Below are 15,885 nucleotides of genomic sequence, written 5' to 3'. Positions count from 1 at the left end.
TCCTGGGCCTTCTCCACTGTCAGAGTGGCTAGTCCCATTTGCTTGTGTTATGCTCATAGACCTGTAAACCTCTTCTATCCACGTACTTAACCAAATGTCTTTTAAACATTTTATCAACCTTTGCAGTTTCCTAAGGCAGCTCGTTTCATACTACCACCACCCTCTGCATGAAAAAGATTGCCCGTCGGCTCCGCTATTAATATTTCCCTTCTCACCATTCCTTCTCAGTTCCAATCCTGGGAAAACAACTGTAACCATCCACTTTACCTACACCCCTCACGATTTTATAAATCCAATTAAAATCATCCTCAGCCTCATTCGCCTGAGGAAAAGTCGCTGTCTATCCAATCTCTCTTATAACTCAAGCCCTCCATTCTCGATAACATCCGTGTGAATCTTTGTGTGTGGGTGTGTGTCATTTTGCCTTTGAAACGTATTTCCTCGAAAACCAGATGCAAAAACTTGGAGATTTTTACATATTTCGGTAGGGATTTAACCTGATTTCAGAAATCAACTCCTCTCTTAATTCGGTCAATTATTTCCCCTGATTTTGAATAAAGTTGTTCACAAAACTCACTTAAAAAAAAAAATCGCCGCTTGCCAGCTGCTGACGTCACAATGTTCACATGCCCACCAATCGAAGCCTACCTGCCTCCTGGCCCCGCCCCTCCTCCCCGCCACTGTGGATTAATGCTGCTGCTGTCAATGCGCATGCGCAGTTTTCCACGAGGTACATTACTCCACGCTCCCCCCCCCCCGTTCTTTAAAAGGCACAGAAAGAACAAGAACATTCTGCAGCAAAGATCCTACAGCTCCGCTTCGCTATAGGATCTTTGTTCTACAGATCGCGAGGTTAGCGGCGCCCACTCGCTGAAGAAGTTTTCTCGCTGCCCATGCAACTTGTGAAATCACGCCCCTCCTCCCCCCCACCCGCCCGCCCACTCACTCTTGGCTTTTAAAAAAATGTTTTCAGAAAACGTATTGGTTGTAAAGAGTTTGCAAATTTGTTGCTAATGGTTGCAACAGTTTTCGGATGGATAAAGTGTGAATGAACATTTTATTAGATCAGGACTGTGTTTAATTGCAAAATTGGCGCTCATTCCGTGACTTCTGCTTAGTGACAAGATAGCGCCGATGACGTCATTTCCGGTTAGCGGCAAGATGGCAGAAGACACAGAGTGAAGGCGTCGTTGAATAATTCAAGAGAGCTGCTGCTCTGTCTTTGGTAAGTGTGTTTGTTGGACGTTATTTAAAGCATGTTTTTGCTTCAGCAGCAGCCTCTACAGGAGGCTTTAAACGTTTGAATCATTTGGTTTACACACTGTATGTTTACCACGTTCTGAAGTTACTTGGCATTTTAGTATTGGTTGTGAGTGTGTGAGTGAGTGTGTGTGTGTCTGTGTGTTTTTTTCAGAAAATGTATTGGTTGTAAAAAATTTGCAAATTTGATTCTCTTGGCTTTAAAAAAATGTTTTCAGAAAATGTATTGGTTGTAAAGAGTTTGCAAATTTGTTTCTCTTGGCTTTAAAAATGGTTGCAACAGTTTTCGGATGGATAAGGCGTGCATAAACATTTTATTAGATCAGGACTGTCTTTAATTGCAAAATTGGCGCTCATTCCGTGACTTCTGCTTCGTGGCAAGATGGCGCGATGACGTCAATTCCGGTTAGCGGCAAGATGCTGCTGAGTGCGTCATTTCCGGTTCGTGGCAAGATGGCGCTAACTGCAGAAGGCACAGAGTGAAGACGTAGTTGAATAATTCAAGTGAGCTGACTGCTCTGTCTATGGTGAGTGTTTGTTGGACGCTATTTAAAGCATGTTTTTGCTTCAGCAGCAGCAGCCTCTACCGGAGGCTTTAAACGTTTGAATCATTCGGTTTACACACTGTAAGTTTACCACGTTCTGAAGTTACTTGGCATTTTAGTATTTGTTGTGTGTGTGAGTCTGTGAGTGTGTGTGAGTCTGTGCATGTGTGTGTCTGTGCGTGTGTCTGTGTGTGTGCCTGTGTGAGTGAGTGTGTGTATGTGTGTGTGTGGGAGTGGGTGGCTGAGAGTCTGTGTGTGTGTGTATGTAGGGAGGTTGCACGTAAGGTCACTGGGTAAAAGGGCTTGACGCACAGAGCCGCTCAATCCATCTGGAGGACATCTCAGCTTCCGGTATATGTTGTTAATACACAAAACATGTACTTTTTTACCTGTTAAAAAACACCAAAATGGTTTTGGTTTCTAAAAAGTTTCAGAAGTGATAAATCTGGCTGTAAAATTTTAAAATCGGCCATCGTTCTGAAGTGGGTTTTTACATGCAAAATGAAAACGCTTCTGAAGCTAAATTTATCATTAAATAAATCTCCAGATTTACGAGTGGTGTGTGGAAAAGTAACTTTTCTATCATTATGCTATTGAGATGTATATTTTGGCTAATAATAAAATGTCCTGACAGCTTAAACACCCACTCCCTTTCAATAGGATATTGTCAATATCCTGAGGTTGATTATGTCCAATTAACAACTAACAATTTTGCCATTCCTTGGCCTGCATCTGAGTAAAATGTAATTTAAAACCCACGTATGGTTTGCGATTTTTTAATGATAAATTTAGCTTCAGAGGTGTTTTCTTTTTTGATGAAAAAACCCACTTGAGAACCATGGGTGATTTTAACATTTTACAGCCAGATTTATCACTTCTGAAACTTTTTAGATGCCAAAGGAATCAAGAAAAAACACAAATAATGTTGATGAAATGCAGTGAGCAAACGCAATAATCCAATGTTTACAATCTCGATATCTGTACGGCCAATGTCTGCCAAGCACTTTAGCTGTTGTAGTCCCTTCAGCTCTCGCTTCTATCTACCATCATTTCTCCTCACTTTTGGAATTCTGAAGTAGGATAAATGTCTCTCACGCTTATCCCGATTTCCATAATTATTTAGTGCAAAAATTGACCATTTCGGCGGGTTTTAATGGGCCCGCTATGATGGAAACAATGGTAAGTGCTTACCTGCAGTTCATCGCGTGTACTCCAGTTGGCGTAGCGTAGCAACAGTATGGGTCACGGGTCGTGACCCAACTGCCGTGCAACCTACCTATATATGTGTGTGTGTGAGAGTGTGTGTGTGATAGTGTGTGTGTGTGTGAATCTGTGTGTGTGAGTCTGTGTGTGTGTGAGTCTGTGTGTGTGTGAGTCTGTGTGTGTGTGCGTCTGTGTGTGTGAGTGTCTGTGTGTGAGTGTGTGTGTGTGTGTGTGTGTGTGAGAGTGTGTGTGTGAGAGTGTGTGTGTGAGAGTGTATGTGTGTGTGAGTGTCTGTTTGTGTGAGTGTTTGTGTGAGTGTCTGTGTGAGGTGGAGGGTGTGTGTGTGATCAACAAATAACAAATAGTACAAAGAATATAGTCTTTCGTAGTTCAGAGCTTATTCGTTATGTTTAATAGCCTGATGGCTCAGGAAGAAGCTGTTCCTCAATGTGGATGTTCCAGTTTCCAGATTACAAAAGTCGGATGTGACTCCAGAAGTTGGGCATAAGTCAGTCAGTCCACAAGCCGTGATTCAGTCTGTCAGTCCAGGGGCCATGAGTGAATCAGTCAGTCGGTCGGTCCAGAGACCATGAGATAATCCCAAGGCAGTCAGTGAGTCCAGAGGCCATGAGTAGGTCGCCCCCCCCACCCACATCCCCCACCTCAAGACACTGCCCTCCGCCTGGCTATAGGATGCTCCCCCTCCTGAAGCTGACCACGAGAGCCCCCGCCTGAAGCCGTCCCCCTCCCTCGGCTGCAGGACGTTTGCCACACCCCACCCCACCCCGACAGCCCCCGCCTCAAAAAAATGTTTTGCACAAATTCTTCAGTGAGGCCAGAGGATTGAGAATTACAACAAAAGAATGGAATTCTTTAATTTGCCACAACCAAGAAATGGAAGGATGCACCTTGATGATGACAATCCAGAATTGCTGCAGGAATTGCAATACGATAGAACTGAACAACAGCAATTTGTTGAGGAGAATGGGCCTCTGCTGAATGCTGAGCAGAGAACAGAGTATGCACTCAATTTAACAGGTAAAGATATTCCCCTTCAGCAGACCCAATTCCCCATTCAATCAAGTTTTGCTATTACGATCCATAAAGCACAAGGACAAACAATGCAGAAGGTGTTGATGTACCTCGACAAACCGGTATTTCAGCATGGAAAACTATATGTGTCTCTTAGCCGAGGAAAGATGAAGGGAAATGTCAACGTTTTCATGGAACAGACCAAGAATGTTGTCATTAAAAGCGTGTTTCGTTGAATGATGACTTTTGAGATAAATTCTCAGATTTTCTTTGTTAAAATTTGACTGCTCAATCTCTGTATATTAAAATTGTCTTTTTTTTTATCAACAGGAGCGGTGACTGAATGAACTGCACTGCCAGCCCATCAGCCCTGAGTAAGTGAACTGCCAGCCCACCAGCCGTGAGTGACTGCACAGCTAGCCCACCAGCCATGAGTAAGTGAACTGCCAGCCTACCTGCTGTAAGTGACTGAACTGCCAGCCCACCAGCCATGATCGCACTGCCAGCCCACCAGCCATGAGTAAGTGAACTGCCAGCCCACCAGCCATGACTCACTGAACTGCCAGCCCAATAGTCCATTCAGTTCACCCTCACCCCCTTCTCTCTCACAGTCTGCCACCAGTTTTAGGCAGAATTTCTGGCAGTTTCACAGCTGCCAGCCTGCCAGGTCTGAGTGACTGTACTGCCAGGCCTCAGTGACTGAGCTGCCAGCCCAAGAATCCATTCGGACCACAATGTCCATACTAGCCCTCTGGATACCAGTCCCTTTGGCCCATAACACCCATACTAGCGCAACAGAAAGCCCCCCCCCCCCTCCCCCCCACTGGCCAGCAATGTTGGAATAGGTGGAGAGGTGGAATATTGCGTTGGGTGACCAGCCCTCCCGTATGATGCTGGGACTTTTCATCAGGCAAATGAGGCTGGGGTGATTTTACATGGATTTATAAAATTGTGAGGGGTGTAGGTAAGCTGGATGATTACAGTCGTTTTCCCAAAATTGGAGCTGAGAAGGGAAGGTGAAACACTCAGCAAATTGGACAGTACCTGTGGAAAGAAAGTAATAAATTCAGTTTCTTTTACCACAGATGCTGAGCATGTCCAGCATCCAGTGTTTATGTTCAATAAATCAGCACGTGGACTATGTTTAGTAATGTCAAATGAGTAAAATAGTAATGTTTTCGGCCCGCCCAAAATATGCCAGGTTATCTAAGTGTGACTTGACAACATGCGCAAGGGCGGTGCGACGCGGAACTCTATGTCGGAGGCCCGGCTGTTCCGGGGGGTGGGGGTTGCGGGTGGGACTCTTTATTCGGCAGCACAAAGGTGGCCGCTCCGTTTCTCTGACGAAGCCACGTTTGAGCTGGCGGACAACACTCAGCGATGACAGGAGTGAGGGGGAGGGTGATCCGAGGACACGCCAATAACGATTAGAGGAGATCAAAACAACTACCTGTGGATGGAGTAGCCCTGGTTACGAGCTTCGGGAGGGGGTGGGGGGGCTGTTCGAGAGATGAGGTCGCTGTCGCAGCTGACAGTCGGTGCCTAGCCGGCGCGAGAGCGACCGTTAGGGGCTCGTGAGGCTGCGGTTACCTGGGCCGTTGTCACGTGAGGGGCGGGGCTCGGCTCGGCTCTCAGCGCGAGCACAGGTGCAGAGCCAGCGAAGCAAGTTGATGGCCACCGCCGTACCTGCATGATGTAGGACAATTATCGGCAACCGAGCCAAGCCTTGCAACATAATGCGAGAGGAGCTTATCACATGCGAGTCCCGGGTGAACGTGGGGTTGGGCTTGGCAGCGGCCGCTGGCTTCGGACTAATGTACCTGGCGTACAAGAAAGGGTGGGGGAAGAGGACCTCCGGCAATAGACGTGTATTTTCCTTGCATGATCTGGACCCAAAATGCTCAAGACCACGATGTAACGAAGGTGAGCGATGAAGTTGGATGGGTTATTGTCGGTGTTACTTAATGTGCCATCAATGTCCTTTTCAGCAAACTCTACCCGTTGGGTTTATGCAGTTAACCCACCTTCCTCCTTTGCCCCCTCCGCATCAAACTACCATAACATTGCATTCGCTGCGCAATGCATAAAAATAGCTTGGGTAGTCACAAAATGCTGGAGTAACTCAGCGGGACAGACAGCATTTTTTTTTAGGTGCAGCTTTGTTTTATGGAAAATTGTCGCCTCCTGGAGAGTGGTGACTATTATATTGACCGTCATAATTGTCATGAGTTCTTCAACCTCAGTTTGAAGTAGAGGTATAATCAGAGATTGGAATTTTCAACATTGGGTTAGCCAATTCAGTAAGATCTAAAGAACACTTCTGTAAATAAATGATACCCAGCAACTATTTTTTTTACCAGCCAAATACATGGCTAAGAAGATTCAGAACTGTGTTGGTGCTCTTGAATATTATGTTGTAAATCTGTTAGGATTAAGAATCCAATGGTTATAAAGTAGTGGGTCAGTCGGTAGCTTGAGATTTAGTTTCTGTCAGTACCCTCATGACTTGAGCCCTGATCCAATGTCACAATGAGTGATGAGTGGATATGATAATCTTCCTTCATTTGACCACGTTTTGTTTGAAGAAAAATGTTGTTAGTAAGATTCTTTCTTCTTCCTCCACGAAACTGCAAACTGGTGAAAGGCCTTTTTTGTTAGGTTGCTTAGGTGGTTTGTTTGTTGTTTGTTGGAACATCCATGCATGAAGTGGATTTGGCCTAAATTAATCAGGATCCTGATTAATCTCCCGATTAGGATCTTGATATCCTCTCCAGTTCTCATTTTAGTTAAACATTTCATTGATAACTGGCTGGATAATTTGAGATGATCAATTCCATTAGCAAAAAAGCAATGTAGGACTTGAGTGTGGCAGTAAAAGGGGAAGTTCCATTCATCCCCATTCACAGGCACATTCTGCTCAGCAGACTTTATACCATTGGCATTTATTTTGTTGATTTATCTATACAATGAAAGGTGGATATAATGCACTGAATTGTTTTGTGCTCTGAGCAAGTTCTTTTGTGTCACTTCAGACAAAATTCATTATTGATGATCTTTGTGATTACAGTAATTTGATCAGCTGTTGAAAAACAACCTATATGTGACCAATAAATTATTGACTCGGGAGGAAATTTTCCATCAATTGGCCGGTTCTACTCAGCAGTTTCTTACAGATCATTAATAATTAGTAATGGACAAGTGATGACTGAATGCAAATTATGCAATATGGTTAACAAACCTAAGTGACTGTTTTAACCCTTCGGATTTGCTCCGTGATTGTAAAATTTCAGTAACTTACAATTCCTTGCACATTACTGATGATATATTTTTGGTGAAAGATGTGCAAGTAAATAAGCATGGTCTTTTCTAAGGCTTGTTTACATTGAGCAAAGCCATTCCATATGAAGATAGACACAAAATGCTGAAGTAACTCAGCGGGACAGGCAGCATCTCAGGAGAGAAGGAATGGGTGACGTTTCGGGTCGAGACCCTTTTTCAACCTGAAACATCACCAATTCCTTCATTCCAGAGATGCTGCTTGTCCCGCTGAGTTACTCCAGCATTTTGTGTCTATCTTCGATGTAAACCAGCATCTGCAGTTCTTTCCTACACATTCTATATGAATATGCCACATCTACGATTGCAATCTGGTCACGTCCTATTAGGAAGTAAGTTGGGGATATTCCTCAAAGATGGCAAAGCAGCCAGTGAGTATCAGATGTAACTATCTTCAGCCAAAAATGCCAACTGGGTTATTGCCCTTGGCTGGATTCTTTCATCTCCAACATCTCATAAATTTAGAGAATTGGATTCACATCAAAACATATCTCAAAACAATTGAGACTAAATGATCTAGAAAAGGCAATCAATGCTGATAACTCCTGGCTGTAGTGTGGATGATGTGCTTAATTTTACTTTGGAGTCACGTGAGTGACTACGTGAAGAGCCCGCCAGGACGCATGTGTGTCATATCGTTTATCGCATTGCGTTACGGTTGGCAGGGTGGACGCGATGCTCCTGCCAGCGGCAGACCTGAAGGTAAGTTTTTAAAAAACTTGTTCAGGTTTTATATCTTCTTGCAGGAACCTCTACTTAGAGGCCCTGCTAAATGTCCGGGGCGAAGTCGGGACAGAGGGGGGACCCCAGTCACGAATTTCAGGGAATCCCGGGCATGACCTCGGAGAATCCCGCCCACGGACCAAGGCGCTCGGAAGACCGCGGAATGCGGGTAGCAGGCGGCGGTGAATTCACCTTTGAAGCAACGGCTTCATATTGGTGGAGAACCCGCTCGGAAGAATTCGGGTAGCGGGCGGTGGTGAATTCGCCTTTCGAGCCGATGGTGGTGGAGCCAGTGGCCTTATGTTAGTGCCTGGAGAACCCGTTCGGAAGACAGCGGAATACGGGTAGCGGGCGGCAGTGTCGCCTTTCGAGCCGCTGGCAGTAAAACCAGCGACTTCATATTGGTGCCGGTGGCACCTGTACTAAACACAGCGGGGAAACCCCCCGACTATGAATATCGCGGCTATCCCTTTTATAGGGACCGCGGGGATATCCCGGCTGCAGTTACTGCGGGGATACCCAGCTCGGGGGGGGGAGCCCCGACTGGCAAACATCGCGGCGAAGCCCTGCTATAAGGGACCGCGGAGGAAATCCAGGTTATAGCAACAGGAATCAAAGCTCGGGGGAGAAAAAACCCGACAATGAAAGCCCTTCTACAAGGACCACAGAGGGAATCCCGGCTGCAATAACTACGACCACGAGACCAGGCTCAGGAGGAGCGTTGCCCCCGCAGCAGAAGATTTAAACCAGGACATACAGGTAAATTCTTTACTCTAAGGTCGTTTTGTGCTATTTTTGTGAGAATATGTTACAGGAAAGGAACCATGGACTAAGTCCAAATGGACTGCATCCAGACTGACTGCGGAGGACCGCGGAAGTGCGGGCAGTCAGCAGCGGTAGGCTGCACCTGGATCGCTATTCGATCAGCAGTCTCCGACCTGGCACCTGCACAGTCAGAATCGACACCATAGACTGGCGGGAAGGCCAAGCAGAAGTCGGACAGGCCCGAAGACTCGGACGAGTCGGGCTGTGAAGACTCACTGCCGACGGGGGCGACTGATCGCATATCCCGCATGGAGCGGTTGATGGAGCAGATGCTACAATGTGACATGCTCATGTAGTCTAGTCACCATGGGGTCCTAGGATACCCATGGCAGCACCTTATTGAGGGCTGCATAATGCATCTCCCTCGACAGAGGGGAGCATTAGGAGTCACTTCTGGGCTGACTCTGAAGACAGTGGTTTGGCTGAAGATACCACAAGTGTGCTGGGGGTGCAGGAACAACACAACCAGCAGCAGGAGCAGGATGTGAATGACAACTACCAAATACCCAGCACCAGGGAACTGTGTTTCTCTCAGTGTCCCTGCGGTGAACAGCTATCTGGGGTATACTGCCATTTGGGCAATCTGTTGAAACAAGTCAAGAAGCTCGACGAGGGCCGTTGGGCTCATGAAGGCCACATCATCACGCAAGACCTGACATCTCCGACGGCAGCACCCCTACGCACCCACCAGCAAACCACTGAATCTGGTGAAAGCTTGAAGGCCGTACAACCGGGACAAAGGTCTTTTTTAGGCCCAGAACGGCCTTCCTGGAAGATGCGCCAACCCCGTACTCGAGCTCCTCTACCTCCCAGGAGCAGGTGCAAAAATCATGCACACATGGTTAAGGCAGCTCCTGGGTCGGGTTGCATAAGTCCTTCCATTCGGATAAAGGTATGGAGCCACATCGATGATGTCTCCTGTCACGGATACAAGTTGGTAATATTTAAACTGGTTTGAATATTTATACTGGTTTGGGATAACATAAGATTATTTTATACTGCACAACAGGTATGGTTGGAGTTGCCTTTCAAGGCAGGCTCACAATTATGGGAGATGTGGACTGATCATTGTCAACAGCCTCAACCCGCATGTGCAGTATAGACATTTCTGAATAACTTCCATGTAATCATTTCTGCTCCCAGGGTTCGGAGATATTTGAAATTTAACTGGATGAGGCAATGATACACTCAGAGCGTGGCAAAATGGGCTAACTTCAGTTCCCAGATTATTGACCAAATCACTACAATCAGTGCTTCGGCTGCACAGAGCTAACAAATAAGTGTTATGGCCAATCTGGATGATATTGAACATACTGCATTTTACTAAATTTGCCTTATCAGCCACATAGCTATATTTGAGAAATTGGGTTTCTCACCCGTCCAGTTAAATTTAAATTAAGTTGATACCAACTGAAACTATTGATTATTGGGATACTATTAATCCATTTATTTGTCTGGGATTCCGCTCGGATACAAAGATTAGACCTCTGCTATTCCCAGCTGAAACTATCAAAGTCACAATGGTGGACGGACAGTATTTAGCGTTGCTCCACTAAACCTCTCATCCGTAAATCGTCACTCATTTCCAAACTGATGCTATTGCTCAAAGATGTGAAATTTACTAATACCATCTCTAGTTACGGAGGCAGATGGGATTAGCATGAGTTATCAATTGTTCAGTCATGGTATCAACTGCCAATGGACACCAGGTGCATTCTGTGCATTAAAGGGTGTGTGAATATGCATAATCTGCATGCACAAGTCTAAGGTGATACACTTTGGTGTTGGTATGTGTTAATCACAAGGGTACAATCAAATCAAAGTATCCGGTGATAGTTTTATCTTACCGCATTTAGCAATGGTGTATTATCATGCAAAATCAATGACAACACAGAATGAATGTGCGATCACAAAGCATTTAATGACATTGTGGATCGATGGAACACTAACGATCCAGGCTCAATCACCAGTTGCAAAATACGAGGCATATCAGTGGCGAAGGGTGCATTCTCGCTACACTAGAGAGGAATGTTCTTTTATGTCTACCTCCATTTGGCCTCATAAGACGGGTCTTGCAAAATTCAGCAAGATTCCCGCTTCCGGCATTTTCATAGTGCCTGCCTGGGTTATATACCCATGGTTCCCGCTGATGTGGGGAATGAGCATAAAACCTTACATGGTTATTTCTGAATACAAAAAAGATGCTGGTTCAGTTGTGATGTTGTTGAAACCATCCTCTGCATGATATAATCAATTCATTGACTTACAGACTCTGAGAGACCGTTCCTGTGGCTCGGGCTGTCAAACCAAAAGCATTGGGAGTGCTCACTGCAGATTGCAGGGATAGCACCAAATAGCAGCATTCCTCATAGGAGATGGGAAGTATTGTTTATGCTTCTTTACGTTTAACTCGGCACGGATGACTGATACCTTGAAATTCAGTTTTATGGGATTATAACATTAAGTTAAAGTTCCATTTACTGTGCCTGAAGTACCTCCTCATCATTTGGCTGCGGGGAACAATAACCACTCTGTCCGGTCTCACCCTCTGACATCTAGATTATGAAGGGTATCGTCAACTTTAAACCTCCCAAGCCTAGGGACGCAGAGATATGGGTTGTTAACATTGTGCTACGTCACTTCGCCAACGGGCACCAGCAACATCCCTGTCCTTGGTCAAACTCACTTACTAGTGGTTATGCCATGGCACTAAGTACAGCGCTACGGGTCCAGTCATTGCTACACTGGATAGGATGATCATATCTGCGGGCTCTAATAAACATGTTTTGTTTATGATTAGTTAAGCATAGGGACAGGGACATAAGACCAAACTAGATGTTGCATATCCCATGGACCTTGGGTTGCGTGTGATCACGCATCTACACCAGTATGTCAAGGTCCCTAAGAGCCTTATAGACTGAATAGCAATATTGTTAGTTACATAAAACCTCGTTATAAGGAATCGCTACAAACCTCCAGGGGGTTAAATGGGTCTGGCATATACCGGAGTGAACATTGACATTTTGAGTCTCACTGCACCAGGACCGCTATATCTCAGCAGCAGGGTTATGGACCACATCCTAGTGGCTGCAGGATGGTCAAACTAACGATCTGTTCAAATATTCAGAATAAACCCATTGCCAGATCCGGGGTATTTGCTAACTCTATGTTAGGTCTGTTTCATACTTCCTCCCGGTTGAGGGAGGTTACTATTGCCACTATTGTTCATTAATAGCATCAACATGTCTATATCTATGTCATGTCTGAATGCATTATTAATGTTCACTCATCATTAGCCTACTGATGCAGTGTATGACGCCTGGACTCGTTTCCACGGCATGAAATCACAGAGCTTTAAAATCTTCACGTAGTCACTCGCGTGACTCCGAAGTAAAATAGTAAGATTAAACGAGAACTTACCAGTTTGAAGTTTGATCTTTATTTTATGAAGAGTAACGTTGAGGGATTACGTGCCCTCCACGCCCAACCCTCGATCATAAAGTTCAACTGGTATCCTATTTCTCTAATCTTACTATGTTCAGCTCACTTACTGTTATCTGTGATTTCACACCGCTGCTTTGAAGATTGACATGCGTGCGTCCTGGCGGGCTCTTCATGTAATCCCTCAACGTTACTCCTCATAAAATAAAGATCAAACTTCAAACTGGTACGTTCTCGTTTAATCTTACTATTTATTGTTGTATCCTGTCTTTGCTCTTTATTATATCTACAGCTCTGGAGTTTACCTGGCCATGTGGATTATAGCTTGTTCCAAGACAATCAATTCCAGGCAATTATTGCCCCAGCTGTTCATGTTGGATTCAGGCCCAACCGTTCAGTTACAGAACTTGGCACAACTTTGATTTGAACAAAATAATTGAATTCCCAAACAAATTAAAAATAGCTGTTCTTAACTTCAAGCCAATAATCATATGTAAAATAAGAAGTCCAATTCCTATTCTTGTTTTAATCTGTATGTGCCTACAGTGGCTTGCAAAAGTTTTCATACCCTTGAACTTTTCCACATTTTGTCACGTTACAACCACAAACGTAAATGTATTTTATTGGGATTTTATGTGATAGACCAACACAAAGTGGTGCATAATTGTGAAGTGGAAAATGATACATGGTTTTCAAATTTTTTTACAAATTTAATAACTGAAAAGTGTGGCGTGCAAAGGTATTCAGCCCCACCTGAGTCAATACTTTGTAGAACCACCTTTCGCTGCAATTACAGCTGCAAGTCTTTTGAGGTATGTCTCTACCAGCTTTGCACATCTAGAGACTGAAATTCTTGCCCATTCTTCTTTGCAAAATAGCTCAAGCTCAGTCAGATTGGATGGAGAGTGTCTGTGAACAGCAATTTTCAAGTCTTGCCAGAGATTCTCAATTGGATTTAGGTCTGGACTTTGACTGGGCCATTCTAACACATGAATATGCTTTGATCTAAACCATTCCATTGTAGCTCTGGCTGTATGTTTAGGGTCGTTGTCCTGCTGGAAGGTGAACCTCCACCCCAGTCTCAAGTCTTTTGCAGACTCTAACAGGTTTTCTTCCAAGATTGCCTGTATTTGGCTCCATCCATCTTCCCATCAACTCTGACCAGCTTCCCTGTCCCTGCCAAAGAAAAGCATCCCCACAGCATGATGCTGCCACCACCATGTTTCACAGTGGGGATGGTGTGTTCAGGATGATTTGCAGTGTTAGTTTTCCGCCACACATAGCGTTTTGCATTTAGGCCAAAAACTTCAATTTTGGTCTCATCTGACCAGAGCACCTTCTTCCACATTTTTGCTGTGTCCCCCACATGGCTTGTGGCAAACTGCAAACGGAATTTCTTATGGCTTTTTTTCAACAATGGCTTTCTTCTTGCCACTCTTCCATAAAGGCTCGATTTGTGGAGTGCACGACTAATAGTTGTCCTGTGGACAGATTCTCCCACCTGAGCAGTGGATCTCTGCAGCTCCTCCAGAGTTACCATGGGCCTCTTGGCTGCTTCTCTGATCAATGCTCTCCTTGCCCGGCCTGTCAGTTTAGGTGGACGGCCATGTCTTGGTAGGTTTGCAGTTGTGCCATACTCTTTCCATTTTCGGATGATGGATTGAACAGTGCTCCGTGAGATGTTCAAAGCTTGGGATATTTTTTTATAACCTAACCCTGCTTTAAACTTCTCCACAACTTTATCCCCGACCTGTCTGGTGTGTTCCTTGGGCTTCATGATGCTGTTTGTTCACTAATGTTCTCTAACAAACCTCTGAGGCCTTCACAGAACAGCTGTATTTATACTGAGATTAGATTACACACAAGTGGACTCTATTTACTAATTAGGTGACTTCTGAAGGCAATTGGTTGCACTGGATTTTATTTAGGGGTATCAGAGTAAAGGGGGCTGAATACTTTTGCACGCCACACTTCAGTTTTTTATTTGTAAAAAAATTTGAAAACCATATATCATTTTCCTTCCACTTCACAATTATGCGCCACTTTGTGTTGGTCTATCACATAAAATCCCAATAAAAGACATTTACGTTTGTGGTCGTAATTGACAAAATGTGGAAAAGTTCAAGGGGTATGAATGCTTTTGCAAGCCACTGTATATACAAGCATTTATTGTGCATTATTTACTGTTCTTTAGAAGGTGGTAATGAGTCACTACCTTGAACCCCTGTAGATTTTTTTAAATTGAGGGTTTTTTCACCAATGCTTGGTCAGGATTTAGACCCGGCAATGATGATGGAGTAGCATATATTTTCAAACTAGGATGGTAGGTGACTTTAAGGGGACCAGACATTGGTGGTATTCCTTTTCTTCATTAGTCAGGGCATTGAGTTTACGTCATTGAAAATATCATGAGTGGAGCCTTCTCGGTAGGCACATGCATATACTGGGAATGGAGGGATATGGATCATGTGCAGTCAGAGGAGATTAGTTTAACTTGACATGTTCGGCATGGATATTGTGGGCCAAAGGGCTTGTTCCTGTGCTGTACCGTTCTAGGTTTGTGCATCTATGTCCCATGTCCTTTTGGTTGTAAAGGCCTAAGATTGGGAGGTGCTATCTGAATAGCTTGGACAAATAACATCAGTGCATTTTTTGCATGGTACAAACTGCAACTGTGGTTTAACTTAATGAAAGGAATGAACACTTTGTGCACTGAATAGTGGAGTGATCTTTGTCCTGGATTGGAACGTTTTAAGTTTCCTGAGTGCTATTAAAATTGCGCTCATCCAGACAATAGGATAATTTTTGTCACACTTCTGACATGCCCTGTGGATAAAATAAACTTTTTGGAGCATTCAGTTGGGATGTTGCTTGTTATAAGATTCCCTCCTCTGATCTCCATAAATTGCCGTGGTATTTGCGGTTGGTGTGGTTGAATGTTCAGTCATTGGTCATGCACAGAACCGAGCCCTGACCTTGCTAATACCGTTGAACGCTAAGTGTAGATAACTAGACTCATTCTTGTTGAGGATGATTTTAGTTAGTACTTATCTGACACAAATGCTACTTCCCTCTTATCAGGGATTATTGGATTTTACTGCATGCGAGCACAGATCGCTTCATTTGCTGTGGAGCCGTCTACATTCCACTGCATGCGGACACCGAAGTGGCACTATCGGCCCTACACGATGTGCTATGTCGACACCAAAACAAGAACCCCGATGCAGCTATGGTGGTGGCTGGAGATTTTAATAAGTCAATCTCAAAAAGGTCATGCCTAACTTCTGCCAACACATCACGTGTGCCACCAGGGAGGAAAGAACTTTGGACCGCTGCTACACGCCGTTCAGGAAAGGCTACAAGGCCGTTTCTCTCCCTCCTTTTGGAAAATCTAACCAGGCTGCCATTTTCATGCTGCTGGAGTATAAATAACGAATAGTACGGGAAGCGGCAGTGACGAGGGACGTGAAGCGGTGATCCGACCAGTCAGAGGCCATGCTGCAAGATGCACTGAGCAATG

The 15,885-nt window shown here is 44.7% G+C and overlaps 1 protein-coding gene across 1 annotated transcript in view; it reads left to right on the top strand.

Moving 5' to 3' along the window:
* Positions 1–5,558: 5,558 nt before the first annotated feature.
* Positions 5,559–15,885, top strand: part of LOC116977291 (regulator of microtubule dynamics protein 3-like) — a 79,257-nt gene continuing 68,930 nt past the window's right edge. The window contains exon 1 of the mRNA XM_033027788.1: positions 5,559–5,963. Within this exon, the coding sequence (XP_032883679.1) occupies positions 5,777–5,963 (187 nt within the window). The 5' untranslated portion in view covers positions 5,559–5,776. The remainder of the gene's footprint in view (positions 5,964–15,885) is intronic.

Source organism: Amblyraja radiata, chromosome 9 (assembly GCF_010909765.2).
Source record: "Amblyraja radiata isolate CabotCenter1 chromosome 9, sAmbRad1.1.pri, whole genome shotgun sequence".
Taxonomy (NCBI): domain Eukaryota; kingdom Metazoa; phylum Chordata; class Chondrichthyes; order Rajiformes; family Rajidae; genus Amblyraja; species Amblyraja radiata.
Note: the sequence above shows the minus strand (reverse complement) of the source record. Positions and strands in the feature narration are given on the sequence as shown.